The sequence below is a fragment of the Triticum urartu genome, chromosome 1A (genome assembly GCF_056163025.1).
Source record: "Triticum urartu cultivar PI428250 chromosome 1A, HENAU_Tu73, whole genome shotgun sequence".
In the NCBI taxonomy this organism is placed as follows: domain Eukaryota; kingdom Viridiplantae; phylum Streptophyta; class Magnoliopsida; order Poales; family Poaceae; genus Triticum; species Triticum urartu.
The window spans coordinates 262,319,557-262,334,066 of NC_141873.1; the positions used below are offsets into that span (position 1 = coordinate 262,319,557).

The 14,510-nt window shown below is 42.9% G+C and overlaps 1 protein-coding gene and 1 long non-coding RNA gene across 2 annotated transcripts; both read left to right on the forward strand.

The window, feature by feature from the left end:
- The first annotated feature begins 4,302 nt into the window (after window positions 1–4,302).
- On the forward strand, window positions 4,303–9,158 carry LOC125508491 (uncharacterized). Its single transcript, XR_007283542.2, has 2 exons — window positions 4,303–8,316; window positions 8,841–9,158. It is a non-coding gene; the product is annotated as an uncharacterized LOC125508491 (long non-coding RNA).
- A 2,290-nt stretch (window positions 9,159–11,448) lies between these two features.
- On the forward strand, window positions 11,449–12,006 carry LOC147990788 (uncharacterized). Its single transcript, XM_087538393.1, has one exon. It carries the CDS (start codon window positions 11,449–11,451, stop codon window positions 12,004–12,006), a length of 558 nt encoding a protein of 185 aa, XP_087394519.1.
- The last annotated feature ends 2,504 nt before the right edge of the window (window positions 12,007–14,510 follow it).

The window sequence follows — 14,510 nt, forward strand, 5'->3', positions numbered from 1 at the left end:
AGCAGGGGGTATTCATTTTTTTGTGCATAATAAGGAGGCACTTACTTGCGTGCGAAGATATAGCTGGTGGGTCCAAGCTGTCAGCGGCGGTAACATTTTTTCACGAAATACAGAGGCCCTTTCGGTGGGTCCCAGATGTCAGGTGGAGGAATCATTATTTTGTGCGTAATAAGGAGGCATTTTCTTCCGTGCGGCCGTGGACCCAGCTGTCAGCCTCTCCATGTACAGTCCACTTCAGATGCATGTCGGTCGTTGACCACGTTGACCAGGCTGCGCCGAGAGCACCAGGGTGGTGGACGACGGCGAGGCCTAGGAAGGGAACGACACGGAGGCAGGGAAGACTCGGTAGTTGTTTCCCACACGGAGGGAAGTACGACTGTACGAGGGTTTACTGGTTCGTCTGCCGTCGCCAGAAAATAAAAGCAGGTGTGGTTGAGTAGAGGGATGGCTAGGTCAGCGACGGGAGTACAGTGGGGCGGTGAGGCCTAAGAGGTAGCACAGCCGGCCGCAGAAAGGAGGGAGCAGGCAGTCCCGCCGGCGCTTGTTTGAGCGGCTGGAGCAGGAAGAGCAGAGATTGAAGAAGCACGACGACTGTTGCATGGAAATCCAACAGTTACTGCTTGTGCATCAACCTTTTTTTAGGAAAGCCTTAAATGTGTGGAAAACAACATACAATCCATCTGCCATTATTTCTAATAACTAGCAAAATGACCCGCTCGATGTACGGGCTAGAATTTTATGAAGTTTAATAATTAAAACATATTATTTTATTTGTGTAAAGAAGATTTGGAACCAAGTGTGATGACATTTTTATCGTTTGTTCGTCAAGCGATGGTTGTAAACATGACTTTTACCTTAGACATATGTTTGGTATTTTTTTAATGATAATATAAGAATAATTTCTCTTCCATTTTATGAAAATATTGGGTGAAGACTTCCTTATCGAATTTTTTGGGAGCACCTTCCCAACCTATAGGTTTGCCGGATGTGGCCATAGGATCATGTTGAGAGTTTGTACCGACTTGACATGAAATTGTACTTCCATATGCATACTTGAAATATCAATGAATGGTACAAATACTATCTCAAAGAAGGATTGTGGGCAACAGAGTTAAGAGCTAAAGAAAGCATAGCAATCAAGATAGGCACTGGGTTGAACAGATTCTAGGACAAGCATAATTTAGTTTTTATGTTGCCTAAAACTGGGATTGGCTGATTATCTTTTCATTTTCATTCTGTAAATTATGTACTTTATATTAATACAATTACTGTAGAACTATTGTTCTATGGTTTCCAGTCAAAAAAAATCAATGAATGGTACCGGTTCAATATATTTTCTTTATGATCATGTACTATATACTAGCACACATGCCCGTGCGTTGCAACGGGAAAAAATATCATGCTCCCAATCCAGTAAGTATGGCTCAAAACTCACAAAGGTCCCCAACGGCCTTGGGGAAGAGACGAAACCATTGATCACATACTGCTGACATGCGTGTTCGCTAGATCGGTTTGGAGAACTCTGTGCTCGGCCTTGGGGAAGCCACAGTGGTCCCCAACGGCACAAGATAACCTAAAGGATTGGTGTGTAGCACGAACGTCGAATGTCCACAAGCCGAAGGAGATTCGGGCGCTCCTCACCCTGGGGTTTTGGGAGTTGTGGAAGCACAGAAATGCGATTGTGTTCGAGGGCGCCGCTCCATCACTTCAACACGTAGTTGGGCGCATCGTCACGGAAGGTAAGGCCTGGCAGCAGGCGAGCATATTGAAGGGCGAAGTCGATACCATGTTTGATCTTCTGGTAGGGTGGGTAGGGAGTGTGTAGTCCCGTCAACCGTGCTGTAGGTGGAACGGTGGAGTGTATAGTCGCATTGATGTTACTATAGCGTTTTAACTCTGTAACAACAATGGTGGTTTTTGGGTTCTTACCCCCTCCCTTCTATATAAGATGATACGCACACTCGTGCGTATTTGAAAAGAAACAAAGGTTCACATCATCTATTTGAACACGAAGCGGAACTCGTATTGCTACTTAATTATCATCTTCTCCGTCTGAATCAAAACTATCATATGTCTATGTCATCATCTATTTCAAAACATATGGCCGCTTATCCTCTTTCCTGCACTTCCATGACCCAAATCAGGGACTCAAAAAATATTTGAGTTATCGAAGAATACAATCGGTCTGGACTCTGGGCCCCTTTGTCTCGTTTTGTCTTTGACACATGCATCATGTCTAGAGCCCTTGAACACACGACCATGCATGCTCTAGTTACAATTTTAACACATTTATATGGAAAAAAATTGGCACATCATGTGATGTTCCTTTGTCTCATGTTGTATTTAATTAATGGATTACAGGTAGCCGCCGTTGGTCTTGAGTCGCGAGTAGCCCGGGACCCTGGACCCCGAGCATGTGATGCCCGACATCATGCAGAGAAGCTTGCATCTAGAGCCCTCGAGTCGTTAGGTATTTGACACATCATGCAACACACACTAATCTTCTTTTACCAGTTCATTGTTTTCTCCCAAGGTGGCTGGTGGCAATTGAGTTGATAATGTATAAGTGGCGGCAATCGGTTTAACTGAGCGAGGTTGGACTTATTGACAAAAGAAGACACATCATTTAATGTTTAGCTAATAATCTATACCTACTATTAAAGGAAATGTGGAGTCGTGCATAGAGGGGGGGGGGGGCGGAACGGGACAGATTTTTTTTTTGGAGAAAAAGAAATTGTCCATTAGGGATAAAGAATTGCAGTGAGAGTATTAAGTAATGTACCCTATTTCATAGCACAGTTGAATGCTAGCTGAGTTGGTCTGCTGCTTTGCGTACAGGAGAGGAAGTCCTATGTTCGAACACCGTAAAATGCGGTGAGTTTTTACGCTGCTTGCATCCTCCGATGCGATAAGAAAACTGCATAGCATGTCGCATAACAGCGCAACTATATTTTTCACTTCTCGCTGCAGGAGCCTAGCTCGGCCCATGACGGAAAAAAGGAGCTATGGCCCAGACATAAAAACTCAATAATAACATAGCGAAACGTTTTTAAGATTCCAAGACAGACGGAATTTTAATATCACCTCAGATAATAAAAATCATCTAAATCGGACGAAACCAAAAAGAAAAAAAACATCTAAACAGGACGAAACACAGCAAAACTAAACCAAGAATACCTATTTCCTTTAATAATAGGTATAGATTTGGATTTGTTCAGAACATTTTGCAGCATAGAAAATGAGACTATAATTTAGTCTCAGCACACTTATGTGAGCTCCACCTGTTTTTAGGGGTGTACAATACTGTACGCAGTCACTGATTAATAATAGGAATTTTTTGCTTTTTTAGTAGAAATGTTTTTTTCTGGTGGAAATCCAAGAGGATCACGCAAGTGTAGACAATGTGCACACAACTCACAGTCTCACTCTCACCGTCCTTTAGGGCGTATTTGGTTTAAGAACCAAGTGGAATGGAATGTGATGATTCTATTTCCTGGGAATGGGTTGGTTCCGTTCCTGTGTTTGATTATGGGTATTATATGGAATGGAATGGTTATGTTCTGGTGTTTGGTTCGACAGTTGGAATGGAGTGATTTTCAGCAACAGTATGAATAATTTTAACTCTTTGTATTTTCAGGAACAGAGTATTCAAATTCTAAGAAAACATTTAAATTTTATTTGCAACACGAACAATGTATAAATACACTCAAGCATATATCAAACATAAATTCACACTAGTTTGTATTTAACAAGTTACATATATAGGTAAAAAAATCATTAACCAACAATCCGACATACGCACCAAGCAGAAATAATAAAAGACTAGCTGCTGCTGTACTAATGAAGCTCTCTGTTGTAGCAATCCAACATACGCACAAGCAATTCCTATATACTGAATGAAGCTCGTCTCTCTGCTAGCCGATGCTGCTCTCTGTTGGCCTGTTGTTGCTGCTCCGCTGCCTGCTAGCTGCTTCTTGCCCGGTCTCTACTGCTGCTCCGCGGCTGCTGCTCTACTCCTCCACGGCCACCGCCGCCGCAAGCCACTGCTGCTGAGGAGCGCCACCAGGAATCAACCTGCCGCCTGTAGGAACGCGCCGTCGCGGTTGCCGTTGTTCCTGTTGCAGCCAGTCATTGCTCCCTGCTTGCAGCCGTTGGTGACGGTATGATCGGACGGAGGTGGAGGAGCGCCTGTGGGCTGGCTAGATCGGGGACCGGTGGTGGAACAGCGCCTGAGGGCTGACTGGATCGGGGCCGGAGTGGCCGAATCGCGGTGGAGCGGCGCACAAGAAGGTGGTGGTGGCCAGGTCGTCGCAGTGGCGCTAGCCCTCACGGCCGGAGCGGGAATGGAGGAGATAACCAGGGCGGAGCGGGCATGCATGGCTGGCGGCTGGAGATTGGCTTCTTCAACGGAGAAGAGGAGGGAATGTGAGAGACGAGGCGTTCCGCGTCGTTCCACCGATTCAGAGGTACTAACGCGTTCCGGATCTAGGACAAATATGCCATTCCAGAGAACCAGTGGGTTCCGATTCCTCGACCAAACCAAACAGGAGAACGACCTCTAGAGACGGGACGGACCCGTTACGTTCCATCTGGTGACACACCCTTAAAAAAAGAAACCTCACAGTCTCACCGCTCAAAAGAACAAAAAAAAACACCTTGCAGTTTCACGCGACGCTCTTGCCTGATCCTCTTTTCATCTTCTTCTATCCCCGACCTCTGTACAAATTTCGTAACACCCGAGCGCTGCAGATTCCCAACGCCATCTCAGTTTCCCCTCTTGATTCCTTGTCGTGACCTTGCTCGTACACACCTGCTCGCACGGGGTGGCCATCTCGTGCGCCTAATTTGGCTCCCTGTACGCCTCCTCGATCTGCCACGCCGAACGGCGATGGAGGGTTAGCAGGGCTCGATGAGAAGCTGCGCAATGGAGAAGGCGAGCTTCTCGATCTTGACAGCACAGCTGTCGTCGGCGTCCTTGGAGGCGACGTGGGCGTGGATCTCATCTCCCACATCCAGCTTGAATCCACCTCGATTGTGAGGATGCTGGCGGCGTTATCTTCGATCGCATCGTGGCCGTCCCGGAGCGAGGCGCCCCGGCAGGTCATCTTCATCCTCGACAGCGGAAGCCTGACTTAGGCGGCTCGTTTTTCACTTGCAGGCCCCGCCTTCTTCCTTTCCTGCCTATCTCATACTCGTATTTTTTTTCTTGTTTCATATAATACATTAAGGTACGACTTGTTAGTGAAGTATGTAAATCTATTTATGCCCCATATACTTTTTCCGTACTTGGGACTGGCATTTGAAGTGTTAGCCCCCCTGCCCCCATTCATATCTATTATTAAAAAAAATATTAGTTCATTTGTAATTAGCAAGTTTTACTATTTTCCAAAGATAGAATTAATTTTAATAAGTGAATATGAAAATGGGTGCTAATGAATTTGACATATAGATCAAATATTAGATAATATATAGTGTCAACAATTGGTATATTTAGCTATTTCCATCGAATGTTGGTGCATGTTTCCAATACTTCTAGGAGTAGTAGATCATATCTGTTCTGCCATATCATGTTAGCATAGAAAATTCAATTTTATTTTGAGGATAGTTTGCAGTTTACTAATTTTTCATCTACTTATGGTTATCTAAAAAGGCTAGTAGCATATGTAAATGTGTTTTTAGTTCCTACCTTTAGAATATTTTTTGTGTTGACTATGTTCTTGACCACATCATCCTTGTTAGTTCATTTGCTATAGAAAATAAAATAGCAGGTGTGATAAAGTCAGCATGTTATTACTTGCAAGTGTTTTGGATACCCCCTTTCTCTTATGTCTCTCATGAACTCCTTGAGCTTTATGTGGAACACTCGAACAATGTGACGATTGGTTGATTCCCTTGTGTGTTCTGATGCTGACGCGTTAATCCTGTTTTTACCTCATTTGTAGGGTCATAGGTGCATAACTGCGCTATGCATGGTTCGTCTTTACCTTCAGGTAGTAGAGTTCCTATTTTGTGGTATTTTGGGCCATTCATTCCAAATACATAAGGTCCACAGCCATTGTTTATTTTTGTGTGTACCTTTCCTCCCGTTGATATGAAAGCGAACATGGACTTGAATAATCTGAATATTTTGCATGTAGTTATTCCACCTTTTTCCGTTGTGTTTCCTTAGCAATTTGGTATGGTTATCCAGCGGCTCTCTCAATAGTGGCAAGTCAACCTTGCCTGTTGGTAGCATAGTCTGAAAGATGGCATGTTCTCGCTCTACTTGAAGTTCTTTCTTCGTACCAGAAAATTGCACTACATCACACACTTGCAACTTGGGTTTCTGACGTTCCAAATTTTGACATTGCCCTCTCCAATGTCCTGTTCAAGTTTCCTAATTGAGCATCAATTTAAAATTCATATTGTCTAGTTGTTCTTGTTGGTACTAAAAAACCTTGATAGAACTTACATATTTGGTGTTCTTTTCTCTATCCTTGTTTTTCATGTTGTACACTTTGTGTTATATTTAGTCCTTTACACACCCCTAAAAGAAATACCAGGTTCTTGAATGTCTAAATTGTATATCTTGATTGAACTTTCTTGCTACTTACCTCTTAGTCATACCAGCCTACTGATTATTGATTTTGTTTTTGTGTCGCTAGTTCTGGATTCCTCTTTGTATTTTTCTTTTCTTATATAGTCTTACATCTCTAGCTATTTATGTTGTATTACTTGCCCTGCATAAGCATAATACCATTAGTAGAAATAAGAGTTTTTTTGCAACATGCGTAATTTTTTACTTGTAGTACGTGATATGTTTCCCTCTGGCAATTCAACAATGCTGATTTCCCTCTGTCTTGATTAAGCCAGAGTGCATGGAAATTTGTTCTCATGTTTTTGACAAAGAAATAATTGATAGCTTCAGTCAGGACCAAATGTAACATGTTTGATTTATTTATTTGAACACTTCAAATTATCTGCAGCCCATATGGAAATGCATAGGCGAACGTGTGTGATAACCATATGTGTAGGGTAAACTATGTAAGACCAGATATTTGTACATCAAATACACTGAGTTAATGAAGAAATTTTTGTAAGCATGGAAAGAGTGGAACACATAGATAGCACAATTGATGTGCAAAACAAAAGCAAGCTATGATGTTGCTTCCGGTATATTGTACTACAGTCGTGCATCATGTAAGGGAAGATTAGCAGTTGAATTCAGAACAGTAAGTAAAAATTTTCTTACCGCACGTTGTCCAGAGGTTGTTCTCTTCTGGCATAGTTGTGCAGTCTGACACGCCTCCATGTATGAGCGAAGGTTGTCTCTTTTTTTGGTCTTGAAGTTTCATTGTCCTCTCCTATCTTGAAAATAACGTTTCACATAAATTACTATAAAAAACATGCTACCCATACTTACTTTTTTTTACATTCACAACTTCAGTCGTGGAGAAGTAACATTCACAACTTCAGGTGTAAAGAAGTAACAATCATTATGAATAAATACATCGCTTATGACGTACTTCAGTGCAACATTTTTTTATGTTGAATACATACATAATAAGATAATAATTTGAAATATTTTTCCCGTCCAAGCTTAATCACAAACCCACATGTGCCTAACTTGGATTGTTGCATTATATATTTTAGTTGTAAGATAGTTAGATAATATATAGTGTCCACAATTAGTATTATTGAGCTATTTCCATCGAATGTTGATGCGTGTTTGCAATACTTATGGGAGTAGTACATCATATTTGTTCTACCATATCATGTTAGCATAGAAAATTCAATTTTATTTTGAGTATAGTTTGCAGTGTACTAATTTTCCATCTACTTATGGTTATCTAAAAAGGCTAGTAGCATATGTAAATGTGTTTTTAGTTCCTACCGTTAGAATATTTTTGTGTTGACTATGTTCTTGACCACATCATCCTTGTTAGTTCATTTGCTATAGAAAATGAAATAACAGGTGTGATAAAGTCAGCATGTTATTACTTGCAAGTGTTTTGGATACCCCCTTTCTCTTATGTCTCTCATGAACTCCTTGAGCTTTATGTGCAACACTCGAACAATGTGACGATTGGTTGATTCCCTTGTGTGTTCTGATGCTGACGCGTTAATCCTGTTTTTACCTCATTTATGGGGTCATAGGTGCATATATTATTAAAGAGGATCAGGTATATTATAAGATCATCATGGAGTACTCCTTAAGGTTCTAAAAAATTATGATTTTGATTATTTTTTCATCTTACAAATTTTCTTCTTTGTTGTAGAAATGAAGGAGACCTAGTGGGTATTAAGTTCCAGTCTTCAGGTGAAAACACACATACTGTGAGTATCTTTTATCCTAGTGCTGTAGTTACATGCAAGTCCATAAAAGCATATATTTAGTGAAGAATAAGATTGCAATTGGGGATTGCAAGTTCATGTACAATAACGATTGAAAAATTGTAAGGGGAACTTAGAGCTTGATAAGAACTTAAAAGCTACTCCCTCCATCCCATAATATAAGATGTTTTTGCAAGCTATCTTAGCTTGCAAAAACATCTTATATTATGGGACGGAGGGAGTATTTCAAAAGCTATTTGATTTTGTTCTCACGCCTTGAATAGAAGGCGCGCATTGTACTGCCGTTTCTGTTCTTACTGTTGAGAAAAGATTAAACTGTAAGAATAAGATAAGATTGCAATCTAGGATGCAAAATTTGATGTACAATAACCACTGAACAATCACAAGGAGAACTTAGGACATGAATGAAAAGCTTATTTGATTGTCTTGTCATACCTTGACGTTAGATGTACTGTTGTTTTTGAGAAAAGATTAAACTATATGTTATTTCTACATGATCTGTGCAGATGGTACTTACTGGAGGCTCGCTCGATGGGCCGATGGAGCAATTGAGGATATTGGGGCACTTGCTTGTGAGAGTTCTTTTTTTTTCTTTGAGGGAAAGCCATCATTGTGGTGTATGTTAATTTGGAGTAATACTGTAATAGCTATATCATTATGGTATATGTCTAACCTATCATGAGTTTTGTTTATGCGATCATGAGATTGATTGTGAGATTGGTGCAAAGAATATGTGATGTACTGTAAGATTGATCGTGAGATTATTGTATATGGTATTAGGAACAAAAACAATGATTAGTGAAGGGTTGGATTGTTTGGGAGAAGCGATCAACATACCTATCTTGGTTTGGGTCGTTGTTCCCTTCCACCCCTATTTGCGTGAGTTAAAAAAAGACCTGAGAGAGGAGGAAGGATGTAGGGGTGGAAGCCTGGATTGCTGACCTGAGAGTGGAAGCCTGGATCGTTGTGTGGTATTGTGCCAACGCAATGGCAGTGAAGATGATTTAGGCAAGCTAGGGTTCCTTAGCGTAGGTTTCTTCTGATTTTGTTAGATCGCTTCTTCTATTCGTAAGTTGGCCTTGATAGGTTAAGATATTTTGAAGGAAAAAAGGTAGACGTGAGGGAAGTTTTTTCGCACTATATATTATAATATAATGGCATTATTGGCAGCTGGTGGGCGACGATGTGGTACGAGAGGTGTTGCATGTGTTGCATGGCGGTAGTCTACGGGAGGGATGGAACGACACCCTTGTGGTGCTTATCCCCAAGGTTCAGAACCCCGAGAAGTTGAAGGATCTTCGCCCTATTAGCCTTTGCAACGTTGTGTACAAACTCGTGTCCAAGGTCATTGCTAACCGGCTCAAGTGCATCCTAGGAGATATTATATCACCAAATCAAAGTGCTTTTGTCTCTGGTAGGCATATCTCTGACAACACAATCCTTGCATATGAAATGACACACTTCTTGAAGAGGAAAAGAACTGGGAGGAATTTTTATGCCGCTCTCAAACTTGATATGAGTAAGGCGTATGACCGTGTGGAGTGGGGCTTTCTGGAAAAGGTTATGGTGCAGCTAGGTTTTGCGCAAGAGTTTGTGGGTCTGATTAGCAAATGCATACGGACTGTGAAGTATCGGTTCAAAGTTAATGGTTCCTGTACGGACCAAATAATCCCTGGACGTGGTCTACGACAAGGTGATCCGATTTCTCCGTACCTTTTTTTGTTGTGCGCCGAGGGACTTTCTGCACTGCTACAACATGCTGAGGATGTGGGGCAAATTAAGGGCATTCAGTTAGCACAGGGGGCCCCTTCGGTGAGCCATCTGCTGTTCGCGGACGACTCTTTACTCCTGCTTGAGGCAAATCCAGAGAGCATACAAACAGTGAATCATATTCTGCAAGTATACGAAATGGGGTCGGGTCAAGTTATCAACTGGGACAAGTCTGCTGTTTTGTTTAGTAAAAATACCCCAGCCAGTATGAAACATCAACTCCTATCCCTTTTGGGGCTGCAGGCAGAAAGCCTTCAAGGAAAATATTTGGGGCTTCCTAGTTATATTGGGCAGTTTAGATAGAAGTGTCTTGAATACATCAGAGAAAAGATCTGGGAGATTTTGCAAGGATGGAAGATTAAACTCCTCTCTAAGGCAGCCAAGGAGGTACTTATGAAGGCAGTGATACATGCCATTCTCACTTATGCTATGTCTTGTTTTGATCTTACGAAGTCACTATGTGAAAGTATAAGTCAGATGGTTTGCAAATTTTGGTGGGCTAACCAGGAGGAGGACACTAATCATCAGTGGGTTAGTTGGGAGAAGATGGTGCAGCCAAAGGAGCGGGGAGGAGTGGGGTTTCGGGACTTACACTCGTTTAATATTGCGATGCTAGCCCGACAATTATGGCGTCTGATACAAGTGCCCGAATCGTTGTGTGCACGCGTGTTGCAAGCAAAGTATTTCCCCCACGGAGATGTACTGACGGCAGTACCACAACCGGGTATGAGCTATGTATGGCCTAGTCTGCTGCAAGGCATCGAGGTGATAAAGGCAGGCATGATATGGAGGGTTGGGTCGGGGGAAAAGATTAATATATGGTTTGATCCTTGGTTACCCTCAAATGATACCCGGCGCCCCCGTACGCTCCAAGGAGGACATCTACTCACTAGAGTTTCTGAGCTTATTGACCCAAGTACAAATCGATGGGACAGAGATTTGGTCCGACAAACATTCTGCCCCGAGGATGCGAGAACCATTCTGAGCATCCCAATATGTGATCAATACGATGATTTTGTTGCGTGGCACTTTGACAAAAAGGGGATGTTTTCAGTCAGGTCGGCGTATAGGGTACATGTGCGTTTGCTACAGCAACAGAGAGTACGTCAAGTGGGTGTAAGCTCAGCCGGCCAGGAGAGTATCACAAATTTCTGGAACATGCTTTGGAAGATTAGATGTCCACCTAGGGTGCATCATTTTATGTGGAGGTTTGCACATAATAGCCATCCCCTTTTGTGCAATATTGAGAGACTTACAATTGAGTTGGACACATGATGCTTCCTCTGCCATCGACAATCTGAAGATGGTGGTCATCTGTTCCTGCGCTGCAAAGAAGTAAAGAAAATGTGGAGGTGCTGTGATCTGGAGCATATCAGGTGGAAATTACTTCTATGTGAGTCTCCTAGGGACTTGCTTGATGCTGTTTTTAAGCTCCCAGAAGTAGTAAAGCTGCGCACTATTTGCTTGCTTTGGACTTGGTGGTCTGAGAGGAACAACGTTAATCATAATAAGCAGAGGCTTATGACTGAAGCTTTCCAGGCGCGTGTTGGGTATCTGACCACTGAATGGTCTGAGTTCCTAGGAAAGAAGGAGAAGAACAGTCATGCCCCGGTCCCAAGATGGTCGGCACCCCCACCTGATATTGTTAAAATTAATGTTGACGCAGCTTTCTTGCCCAGCACGGGCTCTGGAGGTTGGGGTATAATCGCACGTGATAGTACATGCGAGGTAATTATGGCGGCTGCCGGCAAACTAGGGGACCAAGCTAGTGCACTCCAAGCAGAAAATGAAGCTCTTCTCAAAGCAATCCAGTTCGCTGAAGCTCAAGGTATGGGCAAGGTGCACTTTGAGAATGATTCCTTAAATCTGCAGCAAGCATCCTCTTCCTCCATTCAGGACTGAGGCCCCCTTGGCGTTCTTTTCTGGGAAGTCAAATTTCTCCTGCAGTTTGGTTTTAGTCAGTGTAAGATTTTGTATTGCCCCAGGGTCTGTAATTTCCCAGTGCATGTGCTGGCTGCAGTTGGGTCTAACGCTGAGCCTGAGTGCGAGCTTGTCTGGCATGCAGACTTTCCGGTGGATGTAATGGATGCCATGACCGCCGATTTGGTCGGTCCGGAGTAATTGGAATGCAAGGTGTTCCTTTCAAAAAAAATTTAACGGTTAGATGTTTCTAATTTTTATGATAATTTCTAGATTAATTTCTTTTTTCTGGTTAGCCCGTAAAGTACTTTTTATATACAATAGATTTACAGCCCATTTGCTAAATTTTAAGGTTTTTTTGGAGCCCATATTCTTTTTGTTAGCATTACAGCTCATATTGTGGCCACGGTTAAAAAATTATACGAAATTTTGCATATTTCGGTGCGGTCCGAACTATTTTTAATCCCAAAATTTTGAGTCACATTCAATTTGATTTTAAAAATAAATGTATATCAATATAAAATCCAACAAATTGTCCACACATAAAAATCAATGCAATTTAAAATCTTGAAATGAAAAAAAAGAAATTTGAAACTATTTGCCAGTTTGATGCATTTTAAAAATGTACATCCCATTTCTCATTAGTGATAGGCCATTTTCTCGGCCAGTCGAATGAAGCTCTCCTCGTCTTGAAAGATTTGCAGCCCAACAGGCCTGACAAAGCGACTTACTTGGCAAATCACAAAAAAACTGGGCTGTGGCCGTGGACCCAGCTGCGGTCGTGGACCCAGCTGTCAGCCTCTCCACGTATAGTACTCTTCCGATGGAAGTCGGTCGTTGACCACATTGACCACGCCGCGCCGAGAGCACCAAGGCGGTGGACGACGGAGAGGCCTAGGAAGGGGACGATGCGGAGCCGGGGAAGACGCTGTTGGGGAACGTAGTAATTTCAAAAATTTCCTACGCACACGCAAGATCATGGTGATGCATAGCAACGAGAGGGGAGAGTGTTGTCTACGTACGCTCGTAGACTGTTCGCGGAAGCATTATATCAACGCGGTTGATGTAGTCATACGTCTTCACGATCCGACCGATCCAAGTACTGAAAGCACGGCACCTCCGAGTTCTGCACACGTTCGGCTCGGTGACGTCCTCGCCTTCTCGATCCAGCAAGAGGGGCGAAGTAGTAGATGAGTTCCAGCAACATAATGGCGTGGTGACGGTGTTGGTGAAGAACAATCTTCGCAGGGCTTCGCCTAAGCACTACGAAAACTATGACGGAGGATAAACTAGAGGAGGTGGGGTTGCCGGCACACGGCTTGGTGTTTCTTGATCTGTCTTTGGTGCTATCCCTACCCCTCTATTTATATGTTGAGCCCTGGGGTCGAAACTTGGAGTAAAAGCCTCCTCAAAGTCGGTTTCACCCGAAAGGCAAGAGTCCTTCTCGGACTCCAGGGCTAGACGCCAGGGTTCCCGGCGTCTACCCCCTAGACGCCAGGGTTCCTAGCGTCTAGCCTCTGGTCTCCGCAAAACTTCCTTTTGCACTTTCCAAAAGCCTTGTGAGCTTTCCCCTTTGGCCCAGATAAAGTGTTCTCGTGCCCAAACATTTCGGGAAACATCCGGAACCCCTTCCGGAGATCAAACACTACTATCCACATATCAATCTTTACTTCCGGACCATTCCGGAGTTCCTCGTCATATCTGTGATCTCATCCAAAACTCCGAACAACATTCGGTCACCAACATACATAACTCATAGTACTATGTAGACATTGGGTTCGAGAACGTTAAGCGTGCGGACCCTACGGGTTCGAGAAATATGTAGACATGACCGAGACACCTCTCTTGTCAATAACCAATAGCGGGACCTGGATGCCCATATTGGCTCCTACATATTCTACGAAGATCTTTATCGGTCAGACCGCATAACAACACACGTTGTTCCCTTTGTCATCGGTATGCTACTTGCCCGAGATTCGATCGTCGGTATCTCAATACCTAGTTCAATCTCGTTACCAGCAAGTCTCTTTACTCGTTCCGTAATACATCATCCCGCAACTAACTCATTAGTTGCAATGCTTGCAAGGCTTATAGTGATGTGCATTACCGAGTGGGCCCGGAGACACCTCTCCGACAATCGGAGTGACAAATCGTAATCTCGAAATACGCCAACCCAACAAGTACCTTTGGAGACACCTGTAGAGCACCTTTATAATCTCCCAGTTACGTTGTGACGTTTGGTGGCACACAAAGTGTTCCTCTGGTAAATGGGAGTTGCATAATCTCATAGTCATAGGAACATGTATAAGTCATGAAGAAAGCAATAGCAACAAACTAAACGATCAAGTGCTATGCTAACAGAATGGGTCAAGTCAATCACATTATTCTCCTAATGATGTGATCCCATTAATCAAATGACAACTCATGTCTATGGTTAGGAAACATAACCATCTTTGATCAATGAGCTAGTCAAATAGAGGCATACT

Bases quoted from the DNA above. Each gene is read 5' to 3' on its own strand.
- LOC147990788 (XM_087538393.1), top strand. From the start codon at position 11,449: ATGTGGAGGTGCTGTGATCTGGAGCATATCAGGTGGAAATTACTTCTA.